The following is a 24,512-nucleotide window of genomic DNA, read 5'->3' as shown; positions in this document are numbered from 1 at the left end:
TTTGCAGATTGAGGTTGACAATACAAAATACAATCAATAAATGATGGTGTTGGTTTTTGTAAAGCCACCTTTACCAACTGCATTAAAGCATGCATCAATAATACAAAAATAACACACACACACACACACACATTCTCTCTCTCTCTGCCACCCCCACACACACATCTACACTGGCCCTTTGCAAATATCCTGGGAATGACCTTTTACCCATAGCTCGTCCCATCCCGAAAGAGATAAGACTATCTTAAAAGACTCCCGAGCCTGGTAGAGAATCTTCAAAAAGCAACAAGTGAATCATGTCTTTGTCCTGCACATGAACTCTTCAAGCAGAATCAATTAACCCCATATACACTGAAATGAGAAACAACATGCACACACTGATGGCTGGAGAAGGAAGACCTGGGTGGGGCCTAGAGGGTTGGACTACACCCTGTGCTCCAATAAGGCTCCTAAGTCTAAACCACGGGCCGCCTCCTACTTATTATGTGCATCCAATCACAAATGCTCTTCAAGACTTTATATGCATAACTTATTTTTTGGAATTTCAGTCTGTCAGGAATCGAGCGAGCGGAGGCCCTTCCTACAGACCCGTGTACACGTATGCAGCTTGTGTGATACTCTGTTGAATAAACCTGATTGAAGTTCAACTAAAATCCTCCTGCAGTACAGCTGGTCTTTCCTGCACACGTAGTCGTGGATTGGTTAAATCGCGACACACTGTATTTGGATATATTGTATAATATACAATCGATATAGCATATGCCGTCATAAGCTATCATGTATTCCCTACAGAACAAATAATGCAGGCTACATTAAGTACTACAATCTGGGAAAAATACTTATATTGTTAAGTATGAGTACACTTTATCCACATATCTGGAACAAAGTCCCTCCAAGCTGCAGGTCTGCTGAGACCCTCAGCTCCTTTAGATCCAGGAGATTTTTCTCTTTGCTCTTACCTTTAATTGATTCAAGGATATTAATCAATTCCCACATTTCCCTACTGTATTTTATTTCTTAAACTGCACTGCATCTTTTATTCTTTTATTTTATTTTTAATATTTTTAATGTTTAAATGAATGCTCTTAATTGTTTTTTTAAATCTTCTGTTCTTTTGCATTATGTTTGAATGGTTTTACGTTCGGCACTTGGAATGTGCTCTACAAATAAACTGGCCTTGACCATGGCGGAAATTGTCAGTGCGTTGCTAGGCAACCGTTAGCCAGCTACTATAAACACAGCTAGAGGGAGAAGAAGAGGAGCAAATCAAGCTCTGATGAATAGCTTTCAGTTCCTAGTTGCAGCTCTGACCCGATGGCGGACCAGGCGAACATCGGCCGAGTGCTCAGTGTCCTTCGCGAGTGGGACCGTGGCGACGGGACGGTCCGCGGCCGCATGTTGAGCACCTTCCTGACTCGAAGCGCAGGGAAGACGGTTCCTGAGCTGGAGCTGGAGTTTGCTCAGGTGGCCAGCCTCTTCCTGGCTCGACTCACCACCTGGATGAGGCTCACGTGTCCTTTGTGTGGCGCCGAAGTGTAAAGGCCTCTATAGAAACAATATACTGGTATAATCAATATATACTCTGTTTATTCTGTACGCTGTACTTTATGTTCCATACACCATGATGGTAGCTTAATGCAATTTCACTTTTGACAAAGTGACAGGGCGAATATATTTGTTCTCATATATTGTGACTGAAATTGAAGTACATTTAAAGTTTAGAGCCCTATTGTGAGTTTTTCCCTTCCTTCTGTTTCCTGTTGACTCTGAACTGAGACATATATAGTCCTTATTAAGAGCATATCCAGATACATGTTTGGGACGTTCTTGGGAATGCAGCTTAAAGCGATCGGGATTTTCCTCTCTGCTTCAAGCCAGTAAGTGTAATAAATAAACACATCATATCATCTGTTTTATGAAACTGTGTATTTGTGACTCGTTATACAGGTTTTTGTCTTTGACCCACTTTTCAGTGATCAGTACCTGATGGAGTTCCTGGAGGATGGAGGTGTTCTCACTCTCCTGGACGTCTTGGGCCGCTCTCGGAGCAAAGAGGAGCACAAGACAGAGGCTCTTCGTCTTCTGCTCATCGTCTCAAATGCTGGTCGCAAGTACAAAGAGATTATCTGTGAAAGCCACGGTAAAACTAAATGTTGACACGTTCTTTTTTATTGCATTTTCTTATTCACATAACAAAGCATTTAACAACAACAAAATACATAATCAAATTGATATAACATCACTCTTCAACAATGTTATGCTTACAGTCACAATCGGATATCTTTATGTCCACTTACATGTTCAATAATGGTACATTTCCTGGAAATACAAACTTCTCCATACGCTGCAGCCGTAGCGTTTATATCTGACATGCAGATAAAATAATAATAGTATGCGTTCCATTAACCATTTGGACAACTAGTGCAGTGTTGTCCTCTTTATTTTGTTGCATTGATGCAGGTGTGAAAGCCATAGCCGAGTGCCTGGCTAGGTCCAACGCAGATGAAACCCAAGAGACGGCCCGGGCCCTCCTGGAGTCCATCTCCCATGGAAACCCCAAACATCAAAACCAAATCTACAAAGGTCTGATTGCGCTCCTGACTTGCACCTCCCCCAAGGCCCAGCAGCTGGCCCTGCACACTTTACACACTGTCCAGGTAAAGCGGCAGAGAGCACACCAAGTCGTATATAATTCATGCAAATGTGCATTTTTTAAAATCGTTCTCAGAGCATGTGAGTGCCCTCATCCGTGCTCTTTTACACACTGGATCTTATGGCAGAATGTGATATACTCAACATATGAGTAGAGGTATAACAGTTCTCCCATTATCGTCTCTCACAGTCCAAAATGGAAACAGCCCATCACAGCATTGTAGAACCTCTGCTGGATATGCTCGGGTCCCTGCACCTGGAGGTGCAGGACGGAGGTGAGCTGAGACAATTAAAAAAACACAATTTACAGTGGCTGATGATTCTTTTTGGTTTTGTATGCTGTAATTTGCTTTAAAATTGTAAATAAAACCACCAGCCAATGTGGCAATGGCTGAACATGCTCTATCCTGTCCAAAATTACCACTTTGTAATATCTGTGCACGTCTCTGGCAGCTATAAATCTGATCCGAGACCTGAGGTGTTATGATCTGAGGCCGCTGCTGCTCAATGGGCTGGTGGCTCTGCTCAGGCCCAAAGAAGAAGTGCAGCACCACATGCATATGGAAGGTGATACTATACTATATATAAGTGTGCTGTTTTTCTAAAAACGTACTATTTTAATATCCTTTAGGACCACCCACGTTATTCTTACATTTTTTGCAATGTTCAAATAAAATATGTAATTTTCAAATCAACCCCAAAAACATTTTTGATATGTTGTGAGCACATTTGTCACTTGCACAATAAACCATAACATATTTTGTGTATTCATACAATCATATCAGTATCTGAGATGATCAAGTTGACTGGATCTCTGCCTGTGTTTGTGCAACAAGCTGCTGCAGCTAAAGCTATACGGTGGGTCACATTTGCATATTATATCTATGTAATCAATGCTTTAGTACATATCAGAAAATGTCAGAAAATGTGATGTTTTATCACGTAATATTTAAAAAAAGACAAATGTCATTTATATATTGAATTATTATGGCTTTAATGTTCTCAGAGTGATAGTTTTTTCATACATTAAGGATATACTTTTTGGTGTTTAATGTGTTGAAGCTTGCTGGCCGAAGACAGTCAAGAGGTTTCTCATGAGCTTCTCTCTCTCGGAGTGATCCAACATCTTTTGTTCGCGATGGGCAGCAGAGAACACGCTGATGCCCAGATACAAGCCAGTATGGCCTTGGAGGTAGGCCTAGATACCTGCTCACACACACACACACACACACACACACACACACACACACTTTCTTACTATCGTCTCTGCCCAGCACTTTGTCCGCTCATACCCGGCTATTGAGGAGCATGTGCAGAAAGGCATCGGCGGCACGCTGTTTGCAGCCTTTATGGTAAGCTTTAAGAACTTACTAAATGCTATGATAGCATCAGTTAAAAGGTCTGTGTGAAAGCTTGTAGAAGGAAGTACTAACAGATTCAATCCCCCTCTTTCTACAGCACCAAGCTGACACGTTGTACATGAATATGGATGACACCCAAGCAGAGATCCTGCTCACTAACAAGGTTTACATAACTGAAGGTAATGACTGTTATTTGTTCAAATTAAGTCAGGTCAAAGGTATGTCTTTTTTTCATATGTTGCCTGTATTATGTGATAATAACTGTGGTTTTTTAAAATTCCAGTTTGAGATGGTGACAACTCTGAAGGCTGAAAAGAAGGAATGATGCAAATGAAAAAGATCAAGTTAATTTGTTATTCAAAGATAATTTAACTCTTTTCGCTTTTAGATTATTCGTCTACCATTTTTAATTTGTGGAATTGTTTTAAAATAGAGATCAATTTGGACTCTACTTGCTATCTCATTGTATAACTTGTTTCTCTGTTCCTAACTTTATGACCATTTTTAATACATTTTTACTTAATTATTAGACTAATTTCACCAATTATTCTTATTATTGTTATTTTGACTTGTAATATTTGTATGCCTGTTCTTATTTTCCACTTTTTGTTTGTTTTTAATATGCACTTAGAAAATACATGTCTTCTAATCAGGGTAATGTAAATCATGAAATGTTGGACCCTCCCACCGGAGATGACGTACAACGTACTTCCGCTCATTCGTCGCAGCGGATTGGACGAGAGGCGGCCCTCCGTCATTGAACGTGGCGCGAGCCGAAAGGAATCCGGGAAGTAAACAAGTGTGCGCGTGCTGTTCGCAGAGAAATGAAATAAGTCGCTGAATGCCGCGTTTGAAAAATGAGCAGGTTGCGTTCAGTGATGCTTAAAGGAAAGAGAGCCGGACTGGAGATGGCGGAGTCAGCCAAACCAACGCGGAAGAGGGCAAAGAAAGCCGTGAAAGAAGGCATGTTGCACGTGCATGTTATTTAACTGTTATAACAGCAACATGTTGGGTAACGTGAGCCCATCTATCCATTTGAATATGTTGGCGAGTATGAACCAGCACCACATGATACCAGCCCAATTAGTAAAAACTAGCTTTACCTTTTAACCCTCAGATTACATTTTCACAATAAAAGCCACAGTGCGAATGAACAACAACAACAACAACAACAGTTGTATTTTGTACATTTTATTTTGAAAATGTGTCAGAACGTTTTTCTATTAAATAATGCAGTGTAGAGCTTCAGAAATGACAACATTAATCCTGTGGTAGAAGAATATGTTACATTTTACGCACTTTTGCAGGGAATAAATTCAAATGTGTTTTTAAATTATCTGTTTTATTAATAAGCATTTGTAAAAAATGACGTCAAATGTTGTCATAATCACCCATTTGATGTTCTTACTCAAACACAAATGTTGAGCCGTCCTGAAAGATGTCGGTGCCTTGACATTTGTCTTTAGTTTGAGAGTGATGTTCTTGGTCCTCCAGAAGAAACCGTGACCTCCCCGTCACCACCGTCCGCGTACCACAGCTTCCACGACCCTGCTGACGTCGTGCTGCTGCGCTCTCGGCTGCTCCACTGGTACCACAAGGAGAAGAGGGAGCTGCCATGGAGGACTCTGGTAAAGAGGAGCAACATCTCTTCCACCGGTTTTGACTTTAATTACGTGTCACTATGAGAGCACCGAAAGTATTGCAGGAAGTTTGCTTCAGAGATGTGGGTACCGCGTATTTATAATTACTTCAATGTTACATTTTGGGATTACTGCATAATAAAATCATTCAATATGGTATTTTAAAATGCCCAATTATTGCAATATTGATCAGTAATCCTCATATTTATACACATGCAAAAAACAATGCCGCCTTCCTTAACTTGCTGGTTCCTTGTATTTCTGCTGCAGGCTGTGACGGAGTCCGACCTCAACATCCGGACATATGCCGGTGAGAAGATGGTTTCTTGTCAAAATTACACACATTAAACAGCTGCTTATAAGACAGTTTTCTCTCTTTTTTTTTAAAGTCTGGGTTTCAGAAATCATGCTGCAACAGACCCAAGTTGCCACAGTAATAGCCTATTACAACAAATGGATGAAGGTAGGGGTCTTCATTCATTAACACTGTGATACATTAATTGGAAACACATTTAATTCGGTGTAATTCAAACTCTTCTCTTGTGTACCAGCGGTGGCCCACGGTGCAGGATCTTGCTGCTGCTACGCTAGAGGTGAGGACTCAAGGAGACAACGACGATTTTTAAATAGCATTGATTTCAAACTCAAATCAATTGATTTCATTCATACGTGCAGGAAGTGAACCAGATGTGGGCGGGTCTTGGCTACTACTCCCGAGGGAAAAGACTGCATGAAGGGGCTCAAAAGGTTTGTGTTGTGTTTTGTGAATCTCTTAGAATTGTGTGTAATAATGACTCGGTATTGGGTTTTCACGTCGAGAACAATTATGTCGTCATTAGTGAAATATAAGAGCAGGTTGTTGATGGTGTCACTTGTCTGTTGTAGGTGGTGTCGGAGCTTCAAGGCCAGATGCCTCGCACAGTGGACAGCCTGCTGAAGCAGCTGCCCGGAGTGGGTCGCTACACGGCTGCAGCCGTGGGCTCTATTGCTCTTGGTCAGGTGTGTTTCTGTGGACCGGAGCAACAACTCCAAAAGCCGCACGCTTTTACTGCCTTGTTTATGACTGCGAATATCTCTGTTGCCTAGGTTACTGGAGCGGTGGACGGCAATGTGATTCGGGTGCTGTGTCGCCTGAGGGCCATCGGAGCCGACAGCACAAGTCCTGCAGTAACGGAGGCTCTTTGGTGAGATGCAGCTTCTGATCGTTATTGATTTTTGACCATTTGATCCCAGCAGCTGTTTTGACGTCTGTGAATGTCCCTGTGATGTTATTGCCTTCTGCCTGCTGTGCATGCAGCAAAGATCAACGTCTGCCCGACACTCAAACACACATCTCTACTGGTCAGTTATGAACTATGCACAGTTTTCATTTTTGGGATATTTAAATGTACGAAAAACTCAAACTCAAAAACTGAGGAATGTTCCTCAAAAATATAAAACAAAAAAATCCGGATTTGGGTCAAATTATGATCTTTGAATATTACTATGAGCAAAACCCCTATATTTCATACTTACGCCAGTATGTGTAAATTGTATTAAAGTGATTTTGAAGTCTACATTCAATTAGGATGGGTGAATTGCTCAAATAAATATGCAATTATTCCAACTTTTTAATGTTTTTTTCTCCCCTTGCTTTATTTCAGGAGTCAAGCCAATACGCTGGTGGACCCTGAGGGACCCGGGGACTTTAACCAAGCCATGATGGAGCTGGGAGCTCGAGTCTGTACCCCTAAGGGACCTCAGTGCAGCCAGTGTCCCGTACAGTCTCACTGCCACTCTTTTCGCAAGGTAAAAAGACCCCATGTGCTAAACTACTGCCAGTTGCTTTGTATTGGAAATGCAGATGTGCTCACATCGATTATCAATGCTTTGAATCATAGTGAAAAGTTTGGTATTCGTCCATGTCCAGGTGTACATGATGATGATGCAGTGTGTGAATGTGCAGGTTCATGTTAAACAAGAGAAAACCTCCAGGAATCTCTTGGGGAAGCTGGACAGGAAGCTGCCCACCCTGCCCGATATAGAAGACTGTGGTAAGTATCCCGAGTTCTGTTCACTCACTCGGAGCTACATTATATTTAAAGGACTTGCTCTCCTCCCACCAGTGAACAGCGAGACATGTCCGCTGTGTCCCTCGCAGCCCTGGGACGATGAGTTGGGTGTTCAGAACTTCCCCAGAAAGCCGGCGAAGAAGCCGCCTCGCGTGGAGCGGACTCTGACCTGTGTGGTGATCCGAGCCGGAGAGGAGGGAGGGGACGAGTACCTGCTCACACAGAGGCCAGACACAGGTCAGGGCAGCCCGCAGGCGTTCCCACCGCCGCTGGGGGATCTGTTCGGCGAAGATTTGGCTTGAATTGTTATTTATTTATTTATTTTACTGCTTGAATCACTGAGAAAATGGTGGATGTGAGCAGCAGATCATAGTTCCACACATCAGGTTGACGTCAATCACTCTTCAGCCGTTACTTTACTTTACGGTTGAAGAGAGGAATCAGTAATAACTTGAACCAGTTCCTCAGTAACTTAACATACAATGTTGAGGTACTTGTACTCTATTTGAGTATTTCCATTTTATTTTCCGTTCTACAATTCAGATGCAAATATTGTGCTTTTACTCTACTCCACTTGATAACTTTTTATTCTTGTTGTCTTTGCAGATTCAGATTGATAATATAAATACAGTATGATCAACAAATACATTCTGATGTATTATTATAAGTTTAAAAAAAGACTTCATTGATTGCCAGTGGGGTCATTCATACCCTGCAGTGGATAAAGTAGTTAAATTAGCCCCGCCTTTACCAGCTGCAACATGGAAAAAAATACTCGGGTGGGCTGTAAGAATAGATCAATTTAGAATGAAAAACTATTTAATCAATAAAACATGAAGCTCTAGTTAAATTAAACACATCATTTAACAACATATACATGTGTTCACATTGCACCCTTGTATTAAACAGCCTGTGTCCTGATAGGGTTGCTGGCCGGCTTGTGGGAGTTTCCGAGTCTCCTGCAGGAGGAGAAGAGCTCCGAGGTGAAAGAGAAGAGGGCTCTGTGTACGCAGGTCAGCGGGTTACTGGGAACCCATCTGACAGAAAGCCTCTTCCAGTATGTGGGGGAGGTAAGCTGGGTGTGAACCACATACCGTGCACACTTTAACTTGCAACTTAACCCTTTCTGCACTGATGGATTTGTCTGTGTGCAGGTGGTTCACACCTTCTCCCACATCCACCAGACATACGTGGTTCAGAGTGTGCGTTTGAAGGACGCCGACGCTCAAACACAGGCTGAAAATGCACGGTGGCTCAGCAGGTCCGCTCTTCAGGAAGCCGCTGTGTCCACAGGAGTCAAAAAGGTATTTATATTGTTTCCGCGGCGGGACGTGTGAAGCCCCGCGGTGAACCTGAGGTTAGCAGTGCCTGCAGCACAACAGCAGTGAACCGTACGGATTGTGTAGAGCTCTCATGTCTCGTGTCACATGACAGGATTTTATGTTCACATTTTAACGGTTTAAAAAGTGCTCCTATCTTTGAGTTCCAGAGAATGTGAAGCACAGTTGAGTTTGTGACAGCGGCCGTGAGTTGAGGTTCGATGTGTGAATTCTCCTGCAGATCGTGAAGCTTTGTGACTCTGTTGACGGTCAAAGAGAGCAAACCTCCAAGGTAAGTGTGTGTGTGTGTGTGTGTGTGTTTTTCTATAATCCTACATTAAAAGCAGATTCCACCGTTATCATTTCTCTCTGCTTGTCTCACTTAGGGCGGGAAAAGGCCGAAGCGCAGCAGCACAAAGAACAACAAGAATCAACAGACCTCAAAAAAAACCAAACCGAGTGCAGCTACCAGCAGACAGCTCTCCCTCAGCTCCTTCTTCACCTCCGTTAAACAGGAATCTTGATGGCATTGTGTGTTTGAAAGTCGTCCGGGATTTTTACACATCAGCCCCTTTGAGGGATTGTTTTGTTGACATGGTCCCATCACTGGTAATTAAATACAGAATACGGTCAAATTATTTTAACATAAGTTTTATGATTGTTATGAGTTGTGAATAAATATGTATTGCTCCTCTAAAGTTCCGGTCGCTATGTAATTTAATTTATAGTGACCTCATTGTAGATACTGTTTTTGATCACTACATTGTGATGAGTCTACATGTTTTACAAGCATTATGTAAGATACTTGTCTAATAAAATGTAATTGTTTTATCACCACGTTATGAATAATGTTATTGGACAAAACGTGGTGAGAATGCAACTTTGGATACAAAATAATAAAAGCCAGACACAAGACAAACATGTGCAAACTGCTGTTTTTTCTCCAATCAAGATTTATGATGGTAATGTTGCAAAAAATATTTGCATTTATCCCTTCATGTGTTTATTTACTTATACATATATATATATATATATATATGTATTGTTCTAACAGTTAGGGTTAAGATGTTTTACTTAATATATATTAATTAAAATAATAATGAAAGTCGGTGACATTGGGGCGGGAAACAGCGCCCCCTGCTGTGCCGAACGCGCAACAACAACCGATACTATCGCGAAAAAAACAATGCCAATGGCGACGAGCAACAGGCAGCGATTGTAATCTGGTCAGGACTTACTCAACTCACTCTTTAAAATCACTCCGATGGGAGATAACGGCGCATTCGTACATATTATGCACTGAATGCGTCTCGCCTGCACGGGTTTCGCGCAGCAGCTGAGTTTCTGGTGCAGCTGGTTGCTCCAGTCTATCCTCATTCATCCGTGGCGGATGATCTGGATTTGACCGCGGCGCGTTCTCCGAGGTTGAACTTTGCTAACACTTCATCTGCCAGATAGAATCAGTGTTCAAAGTTTCAACAGCGTATTTGCTCAAGTGTCCCGTTGGAGCTGGTTGCAAGCTGTGCATCCACGAGTATAGTTGTTGCAAACTAAATGCTCACAGACTTCGGTGTTCTCTCTTCTTTCTTTCCTTCATTTAAACTCTCTTGGAGTTTCCAGATGGCCTCTGCGTGGCAAAGCATCCTCTCTGTGCACCAGAGGATAGTGGACAATGGAGGTATGGTTCTTCCTGCGTTAATAGTTACTTTTACTTTAGTTTGCAGTAAAAACTCTTATTAAATATTGAATTCATAGAAGTATTAACAACAAGCCTGTGGAATAGTGGGAGAGGGGGGGGGGCCTGCAAATGGGCTGCCCAGCTTGTCTTCACAATGTCTGCTTTGTGGCTTGTCACGTGATTAGCCACAGTGTCTCTTTTTTTAAATAATAGGAGCCTTTCATTGTCAAACCAAAAAACAGCTTCCCCCCCTCTTAAAACGTGTTTTTCTTCTTGCATTCATAACACTGCTCACAGGTAATCTGAGCTAAACCGGAACATAAAGAAATTACCAAACAAAATTCCTGTCGCAGACTAAGCAACAAAATGTAGTTAACCCTCCTGTTACCTTAGGGTCAATTTGACCCCATTCAATGTTTAATGTCAGTGTTCTTTCGGGTCAATTTGACCCCAGGCTGTTTTTCACTGTGTCAAACATATAAGAAATATCAACTTTTTTATATATTTAAAGGGCTATTTAGGTAGTTAACAAACAAACATAAAGTACCTCACACTTAAACTTGGAAAACAATATTAATTCTAATAATTTTCTGGAGGTTTTAATTGCTGGGGTCAAATTGACCCTAAGGCAACAGGAGGGTTAAACGTTTTGGGGAATTGAGGCAGCTTTTAAAACGTGTAATTCTCGCCAGAGATGTGTCCTGTAATGCATTTCTACATTTGTAAATAGTCCCTGACACAAAGCTTTGTTGTGTTCCAGACAAAAGGGCGGACCAGTGGCCGCTGGTCTACTCCCCCGTCCCCATCGCACTCATCTTCCTGGTGTACCTCTGTGTGGTCTGGGCCGGCCCTCGTCTGATGAAACACAGAGAACCCTTTGACCTCAAAATCTTTCTCATTGTTTACAACTTCGCCATGGTCGGCCTGTCGGCCTACATGTTCTACGAGGTGCGTTGGTGCTGCTCTTGGTTTTGTTTTTAATAATAATAAGGGAAGCAGATCAATCATAAGCACCCTAGCTTCTGTTTTAAGATGTAAGCAGATGTGTTGGTTTCATTTCATGAAGTAATCGTATTCATATTTCCCAGTTCGTGGTCACATCCTGGCTCTCGAACTATAGCCTCCTCTGTCAGCCTGTGGACTACAGCGACAGCCCCCTGGCAGTGAGGGTAAGCAGGTGTCTTTGAGAGATGTGCTCCTTCACAAGCTACAAGTGGAACATAATTAACATAAAAATACTCCTCTCAGATTAAATACTCTATAAAACTGACATTCCTTCATTGTCTCCGTCCTCCAGATGGCCAAAGCCTGCTGGTGGTTCTTCTTCTCCAAGGTCCTGGAGCTCACGGACACGGTGCGTACCTCTTCAAACGCTTACTTACAGTATCGGTAAAATTCAGAATGAAGAGTTGAAACTGTTGCGGCCTCCTCTGCTCCTCTCTACGAGCAGGTGTTCTTCATCCTGAGGAAGAAGAACAGCCAGCTGACGTTCCTTCACATTTACCACCACGGCACCATGATCTTCAACTGGTGGGCGGGCATCAAGTATGTTGCCGGCGGGCAGTGTAAGTAACTTCAGTCATGACGATATCACGTGTGGGTTTTTTTGCATGACGGTATGATGAACCTTAAATTGAAAAATAATCCAAAACACACATGCTAATTGAAATAAAACAGAAAGGAAGTGACTCCTGCAACAAAACTGCTGACTCAGATGCATGTAAGTAGTAACTTCTATGCCATTGTGTGATAATCAGTACTTGAATGATCATTTCTCTTCATGTTTGAAACGTTTTAGTGACTCACAAGTACATAAATAATTGAACAAGCCCATTTTCTAAAATGATTGTTCATACCCAGCAGCGTTTTTCATCGGCCTGGTCAACACCTGTGTCCACATCGTGATGTATTCTTACTACGGCCTGGCTGCGCTCGGCCCTCACATGCAGAAGTACCTGTGGTGGAAGAGATACCTCACCTCTCTGCAGCTGGTGAGTGAAGCGCTGCATCAGCAGAGCTGTGACTGTACACGCACGATGTGTGTGAAGTAAAACCGATGTGAATAACTCTCCAGGTGCAGTTCCTGCTCTTCCTCCTGCACACCGGCTACAACCTGTTCACAGACTGCGACTTCCCCGACTCCATGAACGCGGTGGTGTTCGGCTACTGCGTCACGCTCATATTCCTCTTCGGTAACTTCTATTATCAGAGCTACCTCAACAAGAAGAAGCAGAAATAGGATGCAATGGTGAGGCGTTACACACAAACACACAAGTAATGTGTCTGCTGGAGGGATTTCTTTCCTTGTGTCCGCAGTACCCACTCGTGTCCACTAGGGGGAACAACACGGCCACAGTCTGTACTTTTTTCTCTTGGTGCCAAACATCAAGTCACAGATACTTAATACAGTTAAGCTTTACAGTCAAAAAATGTACATTGCATGTGTGCACCGCATGCGTGTGATGTGAGTACTCTGCATTTTTTTTAATTTTATGTCAACAGGACGAGTTTGAAACCCAGTATGCGGCTGGAACGTGAGGGTGTGAAATTGTGGCCAAATTGTTACAGCGACAGCGCCTGGAATGTGAATTCCTGAGTGATGAATGTTCATCTGCAATTTTCCGTCGTGATCGCCGTCATATTTGTTCTGAAAGGTGTCGTGAAGTATCACATCACGTGTCACGGTTCAGCATACGGCTGAGTCAAATAATTGACGACGGCTTTCTATGAATAAACAATAGAGTCGGGATAGTTTTAACAATCTGTTCTGCATGAGTCATCGTTATATTATAGTCGCCATCCACGGATGACGTACTTTGTCAAACTGACCAGATGACGGTTATGAACGTGACTCAAATGTTGCTCTTCCAAAAAAACATAGCACGATAATTTACCTGCTTCAGCTTCCAGAACTGAGTGGATTGATTTATTAACAGGTTGTTTACAGCTAAACACTCTGCTGCTCTCTGCAGGGCTGGATCTACCCAGGTGGCATGGGGGGGCTCAAGCCCTGCTGGGTATAGCGACGGCCGCGTATTGAGGAAGTGGATTAGTGAACTGAGCCCAGAAACATGTTACGCCTCTACCGTTTTTAAAGGGCAATAGTCAGCGGTGTAAAAGCTATTTCATCAATCACTTATTGCCAGACCTTTGAGTTTATAGGGCAAGCATTCGGCAGAAATCATGTGGTCGTTCAATTATTTACCTCTAAAATTGAGAAATGCCCAACCTTCGAATGATTGCTGCAAACACACATTGAATGCATGGAGTAGTGAGGTGAAAGAGTGAGCTCAAACCCTCAAGAGCTACGTCTAAAATGCAAAAACAAATAAAGGGAATGCAAATACACGGCCGTACTTCCCCCTGCAGAAACAACCGGCACAATCAGAGATCCTTTTCTAGACTTCAGCCTGAAATAGATTGAACGTAAGAATCATGAAGACGAGGGAGAGGACATTTACGTTCCATTCGGGCGTTTTGTGGTGTTTGAAGTTTAGATATTAACACTGATGTGAAACTCAGGTTAGCAGTCAGCCAACCTGCAGCACCAGCAGAGGTCAGAAAGACCGTTTTTACAACAGGAAGCTACCTTCCCCTGATAACACTCCGCCGTTTAGAGCTACGGGTTAAAGTTCATCCACGGATGACGTACTTTTTATTTGAAGATGACATCAGCAGTGAGCGAGCGTCCACATCGGCTCATGTGAAGCCTGAATGAACGAGGTCGATGTGTTGAGAGCGCCTGCAGGTTGTGGAGCTTTGTGACTCTGTGTGCATGTAGATTTTATATTATTCTATAGTCCTTTACTAATAACATATCCCACCTTTATCATCCCACAGGGTGGGGAAAAGCAGAATCTTACCGGCACAAAGAATAACAACAAACAACAGGCCTGACAGCAGACGGCTCTCCTTCAGCTCCTTCAACTCCGTAGCACAAATTCTAGAAAATCACCAGGTTTCCTGCCAGCTTATTGTTCTATTTTTGTTTATTATTGCGAAAGTAACAAATGACTTGTTATCATAAAAATATAATGTTATCCACGTTACAATGACCCTAACCCTAACCCGTGTCATTTGCAAGTGTCTTCATCATTTCAAGTGTTTGATTGTAAAAATAAATGTTATTTCTTCTTGGTATTTTAATTTAAATTGTTGTATTTTGTTTTATTATAACTTGGTATGTCATCGTGGGGCAAGTATTCTGAATACTTCTTTCCCCTCTGACCCTGTGACGTATCAAATCATACGCGCTATTCTTGCGATGAAAAGTCCTGCATTCAAAATGGAACAAAAGTATTAGCATCAAAATATACTTCAGTAACAAAAGTAAAAGTACTCATTGTGCAGAATGACTCCCTTCCGGAATGATCTTTTACATTATTATATTTTTAAATTACTGGATTACAATTACTGATTCATCAATGTAATGGTGTCGCTGCTTCAGGTGGGCTTAATTGAAATGTTGTCGTGTATTTTATTCAGTCAATCTTTGTAATACAATAACATATTATTCTATTTAATATACAAAACAGAAATACTGAAAAGGTATGGGTAGAAGCAAAAATGCTTATATATTCCTATCCAAAATTATTATTATCAAATAAATCAGATCATTAATATAATGAATGTATTTACTGCTAGGTATCTTACTCTTTAATAATACTTATAATGTACTAGTTAATCCGTCTTTCTCTTCCTTTCTTCATGGACAAGAGGGGTATTTTATTGAATGAAAAATATAGAGATGATCTCTTTAAATACATGGAATATTACAAAATACAATCAATAAATGAAAAGTCCTGCAATACTGAAAGTCAGCGCGGGAAACAGCGCCCCCTCCTGGTCGAAGCACGCAACAACCAACTGATTCTGGCAAACTAAAAAAATAAAAAAAATTCCAAACGCAGTCGTGAAGACAAACAGGAAGTGATTCAAATCAGTTCTCGGTACTTTTTCTCCACTGTCTTTCAAAGTTACTCAGATGGAAGACAACTCGCCATTGTAGCTATCCACGTGCGGTAGTTTTCGGTCTACCGGGTTTAATTAACTCAATCGGTTTCTGGTGCGGCTGGTCGCTCCAATCGACCTTCATTCATTCATCGTTGGACGAAAATCTGGATTTGGCCCCGGCGCGTGCTGCAAGGTGAATTTTGCTAATAGGCCACGCATTTTCCAGCTAGTGTTCACTGAAGTCCACCGTCGAAAGGCCGGTTTCGAGGTTTGCGACCGTGAGTAGACAGTTTCTCATTAAATGTTACCGGGTTTTTATTTAATTTCTCTCTTCTTTCTCTCGGCCACTAACTTTCTTGATGTTTCCAGATGGCTTCTGCGTGGCAAAGCGTCTTATCTGTGCACCAGATACTCGTAGAAAACGGAGGTATGAGGATAATTATTATGTTCCCGATACAGCTCGGTCAAACAATAAGCCCGTGTGTGTGCGTTTTATGTGTGTGTGTGTGTGTGGGGGTTTGTGTAGGAGTCGGGAGATGCAGATGTGCTGCCCAGCCTGTCTTCACAATGACTGCTTTGTGGCTTGTCACATGTTAAGCCACCATGACACTTTTTAAAAATGGTATTATCTTGTAACAGGGGCGAAGGGGAGGGAAGAACAAGGGAGGGCCTTTCATTGTCAGACAAAAAACAAATCCACCCCCCTTATGAAATGAATAAATGTTTTATTCTGACTTTGTTTAGATTCACAATGCAGAACTGAAAAAAGATGAGCTAAAACAAGCCTGTGTCTGGGCATCTCGAGGCAGCTTTTAAAACGTGTAATTCTCGCCAGAGATGTGTCCTGTAATATATTTCTACATTTGCAGGGCTCTCAAGTCTCACGCATTGAGCGTGACACTGACGCATTTCGGTCTTTAGTCACGCACTCCCGCCACACATCGTATTTCTCACGCTGAAAAAAACTCTCGGCTATTTAATGTTTTAATTTGCCGCAACGCGCAAACATGAGCCGCGCTGCCCTCATGGAGGAATCAAGCGCTCCCCTGGAATTCTGCTGTGAGGTGCCACTTATCAGCCAATCAAAAAAAAGAAATGGGCTACACAATACCCAATCAGAAAAAAAACCGGTATCTGGGTAAGATTTAATCCAGCAACCAATGAAAATAAAGCATCCTGGAATTGCGTGCGATTGACGAAAATATCCGAAAATTTCGTTCTGCGGGGGTGTGGGGTACTGCTGCTGCTGATGGAAATGTCACTCTTGCATGTCTTCAAAACTTGAGAGCCCTGCATTTGTAAATAGTCCCTGACACAAAGCTTTGTTGTGTTCCAGACAAAAGGGCGGACCAGTGGCCGCTGGTCTACTCCCCCGTCCCCATCACACTCATCTTCCTGGTGTACCTCTGTGTGGTCTGGGCCGGCCCTCGTCTGATGAAACACAGAGAACCCTTTGACCTCAAAATCTTTCTCGTTGTTTACAACTTCGCCATGGTCGGCCTGTCGGCCTACATGTTCTACGAGGTGCGTTGGTGCTGCTGTTGGTTCTGTTTTTAATAATAATAAGGGTAGCGGATCAATCATAAGCACCCTAGCTTCTGTTTTAAGATGTAAGCAGATGTGTTGGTTTCATTTCATGAAGTAATCGTGTTCATATTTCCCAGTTCGTGGTCACATCCTGGCTCTCGAACTACAGCTTCCTGTGTCAGCCTGTGGACTACAGCGACAGCCCCCTGGCAGTGAGGGTAAGCAGGTGTCTTTGAGAGATGTGCTCCTTCACAAGCTACAAGTGGAACATAATTAACATAAAAATACTCCTCTCAGATTAAATACTCTATAAAACTGACATTCCTTCATTGTCTCCATCCTCCAGATGGCCAAAGCCTGCTGGTGGTTCTTCTTCTCCAAGGTCCTGGAGCTCATGGACACGGTGCGTATGTGTTACGGTCTCGGTGAAATTCAATGTTGTAAGAATGCAGTGTTAAAACTGTCAAAAATATCCTCTCTACGAGCAGATGTTCTTCATCCTGAGGAAGAAGAACAGCCAGCTGACGTACCTTCACGTTTACCACCACGGCCCCCTGATGTTCAACTGGTGGGCGGGCATCAAGTATGTGCCCGGTGGACAGTGTAAGTCATCTCCTTTAGTCTTTTACTTTAAGTGTTAATGATGCATCATGACCTCCTGTATGGAGATTATTGTACGATGATGTTCTAAATGTTTCTTATTGTCAACAAATCCCATGAAAAGACTAAAACCAACTCTACACTGAGCTATTAGCAAGTTATATATTATTCTGCTGTTGTCCAAAAACTATCAAATTTAAATATGTGGACATGGAGACTGTAGTTTATTTTGAATGTGTATTAATCCACATCTTAAAGCAACAGTGTCCTGCAGCTTGATGCATGACTTGGGAAGAAGGATTTTGAATTAAGTGCCACAGATGGGTTAGGAAAGTTGGAAATTATTATACTTGTTGTTGGCTTTAGTCTTTTGGGGATATTTAAAAAAACAAAAGCATAACACCAGCTATAGAATTTCATCTTAAACTTGTGGACCCTATGAAACATCCCTTCAGCCTTAACTTGAGCTTTATTTTCCATTTTAACGGACAAAAAGAACAAAACTCGGGCACCGATCAGTAAACGTTTATAACATGTATTTCTTATTCTTTAAGCTCATTCATTAAAATGCTATCGGGTTTATTGCATTGACGTTGTTTCATTAAAGCAACGAACAAAAGCTTAGTTGCCGTCTCGTGGGACTGAAATGTTCTAAAGCTAAAGTGTAGCACTGACAAAGATCTTGGCAACGGTAGTTTTTCTTTTCTTTTTTTTCTTCTTTTTTTGCGTCACTCTCCTGTGAGTTTACTGCCTCGCAAGTTTAAACTTGCACCCGTTCGTAGCCAATCCTCTCACTATCGGTACTGGCCTCTGTAACACTTCACATGAAGGTCTTGTTGCCAATGTTTTATGAGCACACTAACCTGGAAGACGTAACCCATTCATGAGGTCACAGGGTTTAAGAAAACAGCCAGGAAGGATGTTAGTGAGGTTTATCAAGGAGAAATGGACACAACGAAGTCTAAGTTCAGCACTCAGGATCTTTTTAATGGCATTCTTTGTGATACTATGATTTTATTTTGAAATTATTATATAACATTTTGTTAAATTTTATTTTTAATGGTATACTTTGACCATTATGACTTTTCGTGACTATTTAAAGATTTAATTACTTTAGTTAATTTTTTATTTTATTTTTATTCTTTGACATGCTATACTGTGATTTCTTTTTTTTCAAATTTTTTGTTTGACGTATTATAACATGGCAATTTATATGACATACAATACTAGTGCCGGTACTTCTTTTTTTCTTCCACTCGTACTGTAGAATCTTTTGACTTGTCTATGACGTACCTAGAAATCATTGACGTACGATGCTATGAATTTTACACATTTATGTGCATACTATACTGACACTGACATTATTGTCATACCACACTTGTTACGAAATCCTAAAATATGCCAGAGGAATGTCTTGCGCCTTATAGACCTGACCACCATGTTAACGTCTCACACTGGTTTTCCTTTCTTTACACATTCTTGTTTATGCCCTGCAGCGTTTTTCATCTGCACGGTGAACACCTTCATTCACCTCGTGATGTATTCCTACTACGGCCTGGCTGCGCTCGGCCCTCACATGCAGAAGTACCTGTGGTGGAAGAGATACCTCACCTCTCTGCAGCTGGTGAGCGACGCGCCGCATCAGCAGAGCTGTGACTACACGCGATACGTGTGTGTGTGTGTGACGTAAACACTGACGTGAACCTTTTCTCCCAACGCTCCAGGTGCAGCTTTTTCTGTTCCTCCTGCACTCCGGCTACAACCTGTTCACAGACTGCGACTTCCCCGACTCCATGAACGCGGCGGTGTTTATTTACTGCGTTGTTCTCGTCGTCCTCTTCAGCAACTTCTATTATCATAGCTACCTCAGCAAGAAGAAGCAGAAATAAGAGTATTGTGCCTGAGGGTTTTTGTTCAGTGTCACCAGTTCTCCACCAGGGGGCGCAGCGTGCCCACCGTCTGAATGTTCTCCTGGTGCCGAGTGACAGGCATGTACAACTAATGTGAACGATTTGAGTTCTTTCTGCGTTTTCTTTGTATTTTATATAAAGTGTCACATACATGGTTTGAAAAGACATGATCATTCAATTATTTATTTCTTAAATTGAGAAATGACAAACATTTAAATGACTGCTGTAAACAAACTGTACATTTTATACATATAACAATAAAGTAGGTTGTTTTCTCTGCACTATTGCAGAATTAATAAGTTCACGCCTTCCTCCAGAGATAAACCCCCAAAAAAACACGACAAAATATGGAAATTTAAAAAAAGAAAATTCCACTGCTAAAACACTGCAAAATTATATATTCTTTTTAACACTTCAGTCTAAAATAGATTGAAACATGTAGATTAGATAGGCGAAAAAAAGGGAAATCTTTAATTGCCATTCGGGAGTTTTGTTTTAAATGTGTAATATATTAATGCTGAAAAACCTGCATGTGTACGAGTTCTGAGTTTAAGAAATAAAGTATATGGATCTATGAACAACTTCACTAATAAGAAAAAAGGACTTTGTGTAATTCCTTTGACTGTCATTGCTTCATTTAAAGAGAATAAACATGATTCATGAGGGAAGGGAATGCAAATATGAGACCTCATTCATTCACAGGCCATGAGCCTAAATGGTGGGGAGATACTTCATAAACAAGACAAGTAGTTCATCAGATTGCAGTATACGTCCGTTTCATCTCGCTGGGTTCACATCCATCTGAAAGCTAAATAGGTCAGAGTACGCTTAGACAGGAAGTAGAGCCGAGGGAATCCGAGTGAGGAGTAGGAGTGGTGAAGCGAGCCTCGCTCCACTGTTGCTTCATGTCTCCGTGTAGACGGAGGGCATGTGGCTCAGGCTGCGGTCAAAGTTGCCCACCTGGAAGAAAATGCTCTCCTCCGGGCTGGAGAACTGGCAGCCGGCGCCGCCTTGGAGCTCCTGGGTCAGGTTGAAGCCTGGAACAGACGCCGCGAGGAGAAAACGCCGATGAAATCATTCGCCATCGGTAAAGTCAATAAAAAAATTAAAAAAAGTCAAAGGTCCTCACCTGCGGTGCCGGTGTTGCTCGTCGACATGTGGTAGCCGTTGTGCTGATGGGAAGTGTAGGCGTGGGGATCCGCTGGGACGTGGACGCCGCCGACCGTCTGCTCCATCCTGTAGGAGTCTCCGAAATGGAAGCAGCTCTGAAAGCTGCCTTGGTATTCTGGGAAAACGAGGCAGGAGAAAGAAAAGGAGAACAATAAGACTTGATCGACGGCCACCGGCTGTGACTACGGGCGATTTGTTCCCAAAGTTCCGTCCCATCCGGATGAAACTCGATGTGAATCCTAAATGATGACAATGCTATCTCTGTTTTCGCGTTAACAGCACCGGCCCCATCGTACGCCACATTGATCCCCGTCGTCTCAGTTCGGACCGCAGGAGTCTCAATAAATGGGAAGGCGGCGTTGCCGGCGGCGTTTTGACGCAACTCCCTGACCACAGCGTGGTTAGCGAGACGTCCATGTGTAGATCCTTACAGGGAAAACAGTGTTTAAGGCATTAGGAAAAAAGGCTCTGGAGTGACAGCTGGGCCTGCGTGTCGGGGCGCTGAGAGACAGCCGAATACACGAGCCAGCATTTTGTTGGCTAATTCAGCTCAGGGACGAGGCTTCCGGCTTGTGGTTTCCCTCCGCTCTGTCTCTACAACTCAAATCTCTCTCTCTCTCTCTGTCCTAAAAATGCTCCGCCGGAGCCACAGGGCAGTATCGCGGCTCGACCGGACGGCTTCCTCCCTTTGAGGCCTTTCATGTGGGCTCACGTGCTTGTGCAGCGAGCGTTTAGAAAAAGAAAGAAGGGGGGTAAATTCCCGCATAGGAAGTGATACCGGAGTAATACTACACACTCCTGAATCAGCTGCAACGGGAAAACATTTCAGGAAATTGAATTGAAAGGCCAATGAACATTTTTTTTAAAAACTCAAGCCAAAACAGACTTCCTGCAACGAGTCGCATTCAGCCAGATGTCTGGGGGGGGGGGGGCCTTACCGTCGTTGGCAGGCTGATGGTGGTGGTAGTGAGAGTAGGGCTTGTGGTGCGGGTGGTGGACATGCTGCTTCTCCAGCGGAGGAGGAAGAGGAGGAGGAGGAGGAGGCGTCCCCGTTCCCTTCATTCCCGGAGGCATGAGGGGACCCGACACCCTGGAGGAGACACAGGAAGGATGAATACGAGCCGGCGTAGGAAACCTCTCCGTCTGCTCAATGCCTCCTCGACAGTCTCAACGAGTTCTCGATGGAGCGCTTCACGCTTTGTGACATCTCAATCAGAGCGCGATCGGCATGGCGGCCCGCCGACCGCACGATCTCGACAACCCAGCGGAGCGGTTAGTGATCCTAAACACACAGAAGAAGAAACATTCCAGGCGTGTGGAAACTCGGGCTCCCCGCACGTAATCGTCCTCCGACCACATATTATGATTGAGTCAACCACGGGCAGAGTGTGAGACACACACTCTCTCACACACACACACACACACAAAAGAAGAAAACACAATAGTGTCTACATTTATGACTTTTGAGAAAAAGACGTATTAAGATGTTTGGAACTTTGTGGACTCGAACCGCTTAGAGAACAATAGGGAACAATAGGGAGTTGCACATCGGCTGTGTTTTGTGGATATTGACTATTTGAATAAAGGTTTGTCCTCGCCATTGGCTATAACTCTCTTCACTCAAATCACATGAAATCACATGATACAACTATTTAAATCGAGTGTACGAACCAGTTGAAGACACAAGGGTCACGCATGCGCTGGGAAAACCACAATCTGGAGATCAGAGCGGTGAAAGGAAACGGTGATTCAGGACAATTCCACCATTTTGCTGGAACTCGAACGAACACGCCATCGTCTACCGCGAAGAGTATGCCACCGGGGAAAAAAAGTCTTTATTTATTCAGAAACTAAAATCTAAAAAAGGGAAAGTTAACAAGAAGCTGAAAAGGACCACCGGCTTAACGACCCGTCGTATACTTGACATTAACTTGATGGAACATCAACTGATTTTAAAAAGGGGAGCCGGCCTATTGGCTGTCGCCTCCTCACATGTTCAACAGCTACTTAGAAGCCTCTCGTGAATGCACGTCAGGAATGCCAACACATAAAGTGCTGCTGTGTGACGGTGCTGTGGAGGCATATGGTTTGCAGTAAGCGCGATATGAGCGTGATGACAGAGCGCTGCTGGGGGCCGCCGGGCCCTCAGATGGCCGCACGCCGCTCGGCCCGGCTGGAGGCGGCTCCGTGCGAGCTACAGAGGGATGCCGCGCGCCGGCTTGGTGGAGCGCTGAATATATTTGACACCTTACTGAGCTGTAAGACATCGCTTCAGGCTCCCGGTGTTTCCGCCTTCTTAAATAGAGATCATCATAAAAATACATAAAGAAAAAATATCCCAATTCTTTTTTTTTATAACTCTGGGAATATAGTTTTTTTCTTCTTTCTGTTTTCCTGTTTCACAAACTGTAACGGACTGTCCAGTGTGAATGGATCCCATGAAATGTGGTGGAGGGATGGGCTTTGAGCCAGTGAACACGTGGTTATATGTCAGTGTTCGTCTGAATCTGGGATTTCAATTATAATATCAACCTGTGGTGGAAAGTAACGAAGTACATTGAGTTGAGTGCTACACCTTAATTCAGTTTTGAGTATTTCTATGTTGTACAATAGTCATAGTCCACTATACATTTAAAAGGAAAACGAGTTATTAATCTATTTAATTTAAAAAAATTAATAGCATATCAAATATGATACATTCTTAAAGATTAAACTACCCAACTTAAAATAAAGTAAATAAAGACAATCAAACCATGTTTTACACAATCTCTAGTACATTTAGCTTCATATCATTTTTTACAAGTATAAACACTTTTACTTGTAATGGGCTATTTGTTTAGTGTGGTATTGCTGTTATGACAAATATGGAAATATTTTTTCTACCACTGCTAGTAAAAAAAATATATATTTCTATATCACATTTCGCAGGTTTAACAAATCAATGCAACTTAAAATGCAAGTCGTCTTTGGGAAAGAAACAATTGTTTTTTTTTACATTGAAGGTCTTCACTCGGTGCTTTCTACTTATCAACATGTCTTTAATGTAACTATGTAGTTTTCTCCTGGTCACATGACATCTATTCTTCTGTCCATCCTGGAGAGGGATCCTCCTCTGTTACTCTCCTAAAGGTTTCTTCACTTTTTCCCCTTGTGATTTTTCTAATTCTCAACTTTTTTCCTGATCCGATGTGAGGTCAAAGGTCAGGGATGTCGTGTGTGTGTGTGTGTGTGTGTGTGTGTACAGATTTGAAAGCCCTCTGAGGCACATTTGTAATTTGTGATATGAGGCTCAAATGAACTGAATCGAATGTTCGCATTTGAGTGCTCGGCTGTTTACGGACGCCGCTTGACCAAACCGAGGAAGCTCGTGTGGCACCGTTGGAGAAGCGAGCCGCGAGCGAGCGTGGGTTAACCCCCGCGGGGTCAGCGAGGGCCCGATGCGTGGCCATGTGTTCCCGCAGAGAGCCCCCCCCCCCCTCGGAGCTGCTGTCAGCACAAACTCAGGAAACAGTTATACTGTTCATATTTTTACAAGCTGCCTCTATGTGCAGCTAAAGTGAATCATAAACTAATCACTGCCAGCTGCCCCCAGTCCTGCTCTGGACTCAGGCATGAGGGGAATCTTTCATATGCCATGGTAATCTCTCCCCC

The 24,512-nt window shown here is 42.8% G+C and overlaps 5 protein-coding genes across 11 annotated transcripts in view; 4 read left to right on the top strand and 1 right to left on the bottom strand.

Moving 5' to 3' along the window:
* The first annotated feature begins 1,314 nt into the window (after window positions 1–1,314).
* armh1 (armadillo like helical domain containing 1) lies at window positions 1,315–4,433 on the top strand. The gene is made up of 11 exons (XM_056413943.1): window positions 1,315–1,511; window positions 1,809–1,877; window positions 1,974–2,140; window positions 2,461–2,657; window positions 2,843–2,927; window positions 3,106–3,219; window positions 3,438–3,510; window positions 3,715–3,844; window positions 3,927–4,004; window positions 4,111–4,192; window positions 4,297–4,433. Exons 1-11 carry the CDS (start codon window positions 1,315–1,317, stop codon window positions 4,299–4,301), a joined length of 1,197 nt encoding a protein of 398 aa, XP_056269918.1. The 3' UTR covers window positions 4,302–4,433.
* A 362-nt stretch (window positions 4,434–4,795) lies between these two features.
* mutyh (mutY DNA glycosylase) lies at window positions 4,796–9,832 on the top strand. Of its 3 annotated transcripts, none has more exons than XM_056414316.1 (15): window positions 4,796–4,976; window positions 5,508–5,641; window positions 5,924–5,963; window positions 6,043–6,116; window positions 6,205–6,246; window positions 6,329–6,400; window positions 6,539–6,652; window positions 6,740–6,837; window positions 7,297–7,441; window positions 7,599–7,686; window positions 7,759–7,941; window positions 8,629–8,774; window positions 8,859–9,008; window positions 9,265–9,315; window positions 9,410–9,832. In XM_056414316.1, exons 1-15 carry the CDS (start codon window positions 4,871–4,873, stop codon window positions 9,545–9,547), a joined length of 1,581 nt encoding a protein of 526 aa, XP_056270291.1. In that variant the 5' UTR covers window positions 4,796–4,870; the 3' UTR covers window positions 9,548–9,832. The 3 variants fall into 3 exon arrangements, with proteins under 3 accessions (XP_056270291.1, XP_056270290.1, XP_056270292.1); XM_056414315.1 differs by having other exon boundaries at window positions 7,563–7,686; XM_056414317.1 differs by lacking the exon at window positions 4,796–4,976 and having other exon boundaries at window positions 5,554–5,736; window positions 7,563–7,686.
* A 334-nt stretch (window positions 9,833–10,166) lies between these two features.
* On the top strand, window positions 10,167–14,853 carry LOC130193688 (elongation of very long chain fatty acids protein 4-like). 2 transcript variants are annotated; one of them, XM_056414342.1, is made up of 8 exons: window positions 10,167–10,701; window positions 11,462–11,649; window positions 11,790–11,870; window positions 11,999–12,055; window positions 12,152–12,266; window positions 12,565–12,692; window positions 12,776–12,949; window positions 14,557–14,853. In XM_056414342.1, exons 1-7 carry the CDS (start codon window positions 10,578–10,580, stop codon window positions 12,938–12,940), a joined length of 858 nt encoding a protein of 285 aa, XP_056270317.1. In that variant the 5' UTR covers window positions 10,167–10,577; the 3' UTR covers window positions 12,941–12,949; window positions 14,557–14,853. The 2 variants fall into 2 exon arrangements, with proteins under 2 accessions (XP_056270317.1, XP_056270316.1); XM_056414341.1 differs by having other exon boundaries at window positions 10,174–10,701; window positions 14,542–14,853.
* Window positions 14,854–15,626: 773 nt separating this feature from the next.
* LOC130193689 (elongation of very long chain fatty acids protein 4-like) lies at window positions 15,627–19,856 on the top strand. Of its 2 annotated transcripts, none has more exons than XM_056414345.1 (8): window positions 15,627–15,847; window positions 16,024–16,081; window positions 16,991–17,178; window positions 17,319–17,399; window positions 17,528–17,584; window positions 17,670–17,784; window positions 19,278–19,405; window positions 19,506–19,856. In XM_056414345.1, exons 2-8 carry the CDS (start codon window positions 16,024–16,026, stop codon window positions 19,668–19,670), a joined length of 792 nt encoding a protein of 263 aa, XP_056270320.1. In that variant the 5' UTR covers window positions 15,627–15,847; the 3' UTR covers window positions 19,671–19,856. The 2 variants fall into 2 exon arrangements, with proteins under 2 accessions (XP_056270320.1, XP_056270319.1); XM_056414344.1 differs by having other exon boundaries at window positions 15,627–15,932.
* A 4-nt stretch (window positions 19,857–19,860) lies between these two features.
* Window positions 19,861–24,512, bottom strand: part of LOC130193662 (zinc finger protein GLIS1) — a 69,531-nt gene continuing 64,879 nt past the window's right edge. For 2 of the 3 annotated variants that reach the window (XM_056414290.1, XM_056414291.1), the window contains exons 9-11: window positions 21,800–21,951; window positions 20,821–20,976; window positions 19,861–20,728 (exon numbers count right to left, since the gene is read on the bottom strand). In XM_056414290.1, the coding sequence (XP_056270265.1) occupies window positions 20,595–20,728; window positions 20,821–20,976; window positions 21,800–21,951 (442 nt within the window). In that variant the 3' untranslated portion in view covers window positions 19,861–20,594. Of the gene's footprint in view, window positions 20,729–20,820; window positions 20,977–21,799; window positions 22,144–24,512 lie in introns of those variants that run through there. The other variant, XM_056414292.1, reaches the window with a different exon arrangement.

Source organism: Pseudoliparis swirei, chromosome 5 (genome assembly GCF_029220125.1).
Source record: "Pseudoliparis swirei isolate HS2019 ecotype Mariana Trench chromosome 5, NWPU_hadal_v1, whole genome shotgun sequence".
In the NCBI taxonomy this organism is placed as follows: Eukaryota; Metazoa; Chordata; class Actinopteri; order Perciformes; family Liparidae; genus Pseudoliparis; species Pseudoliparis swirei.
This window is presented reverse-complemented; position numbering and strand designations above follow the sequence as displayed.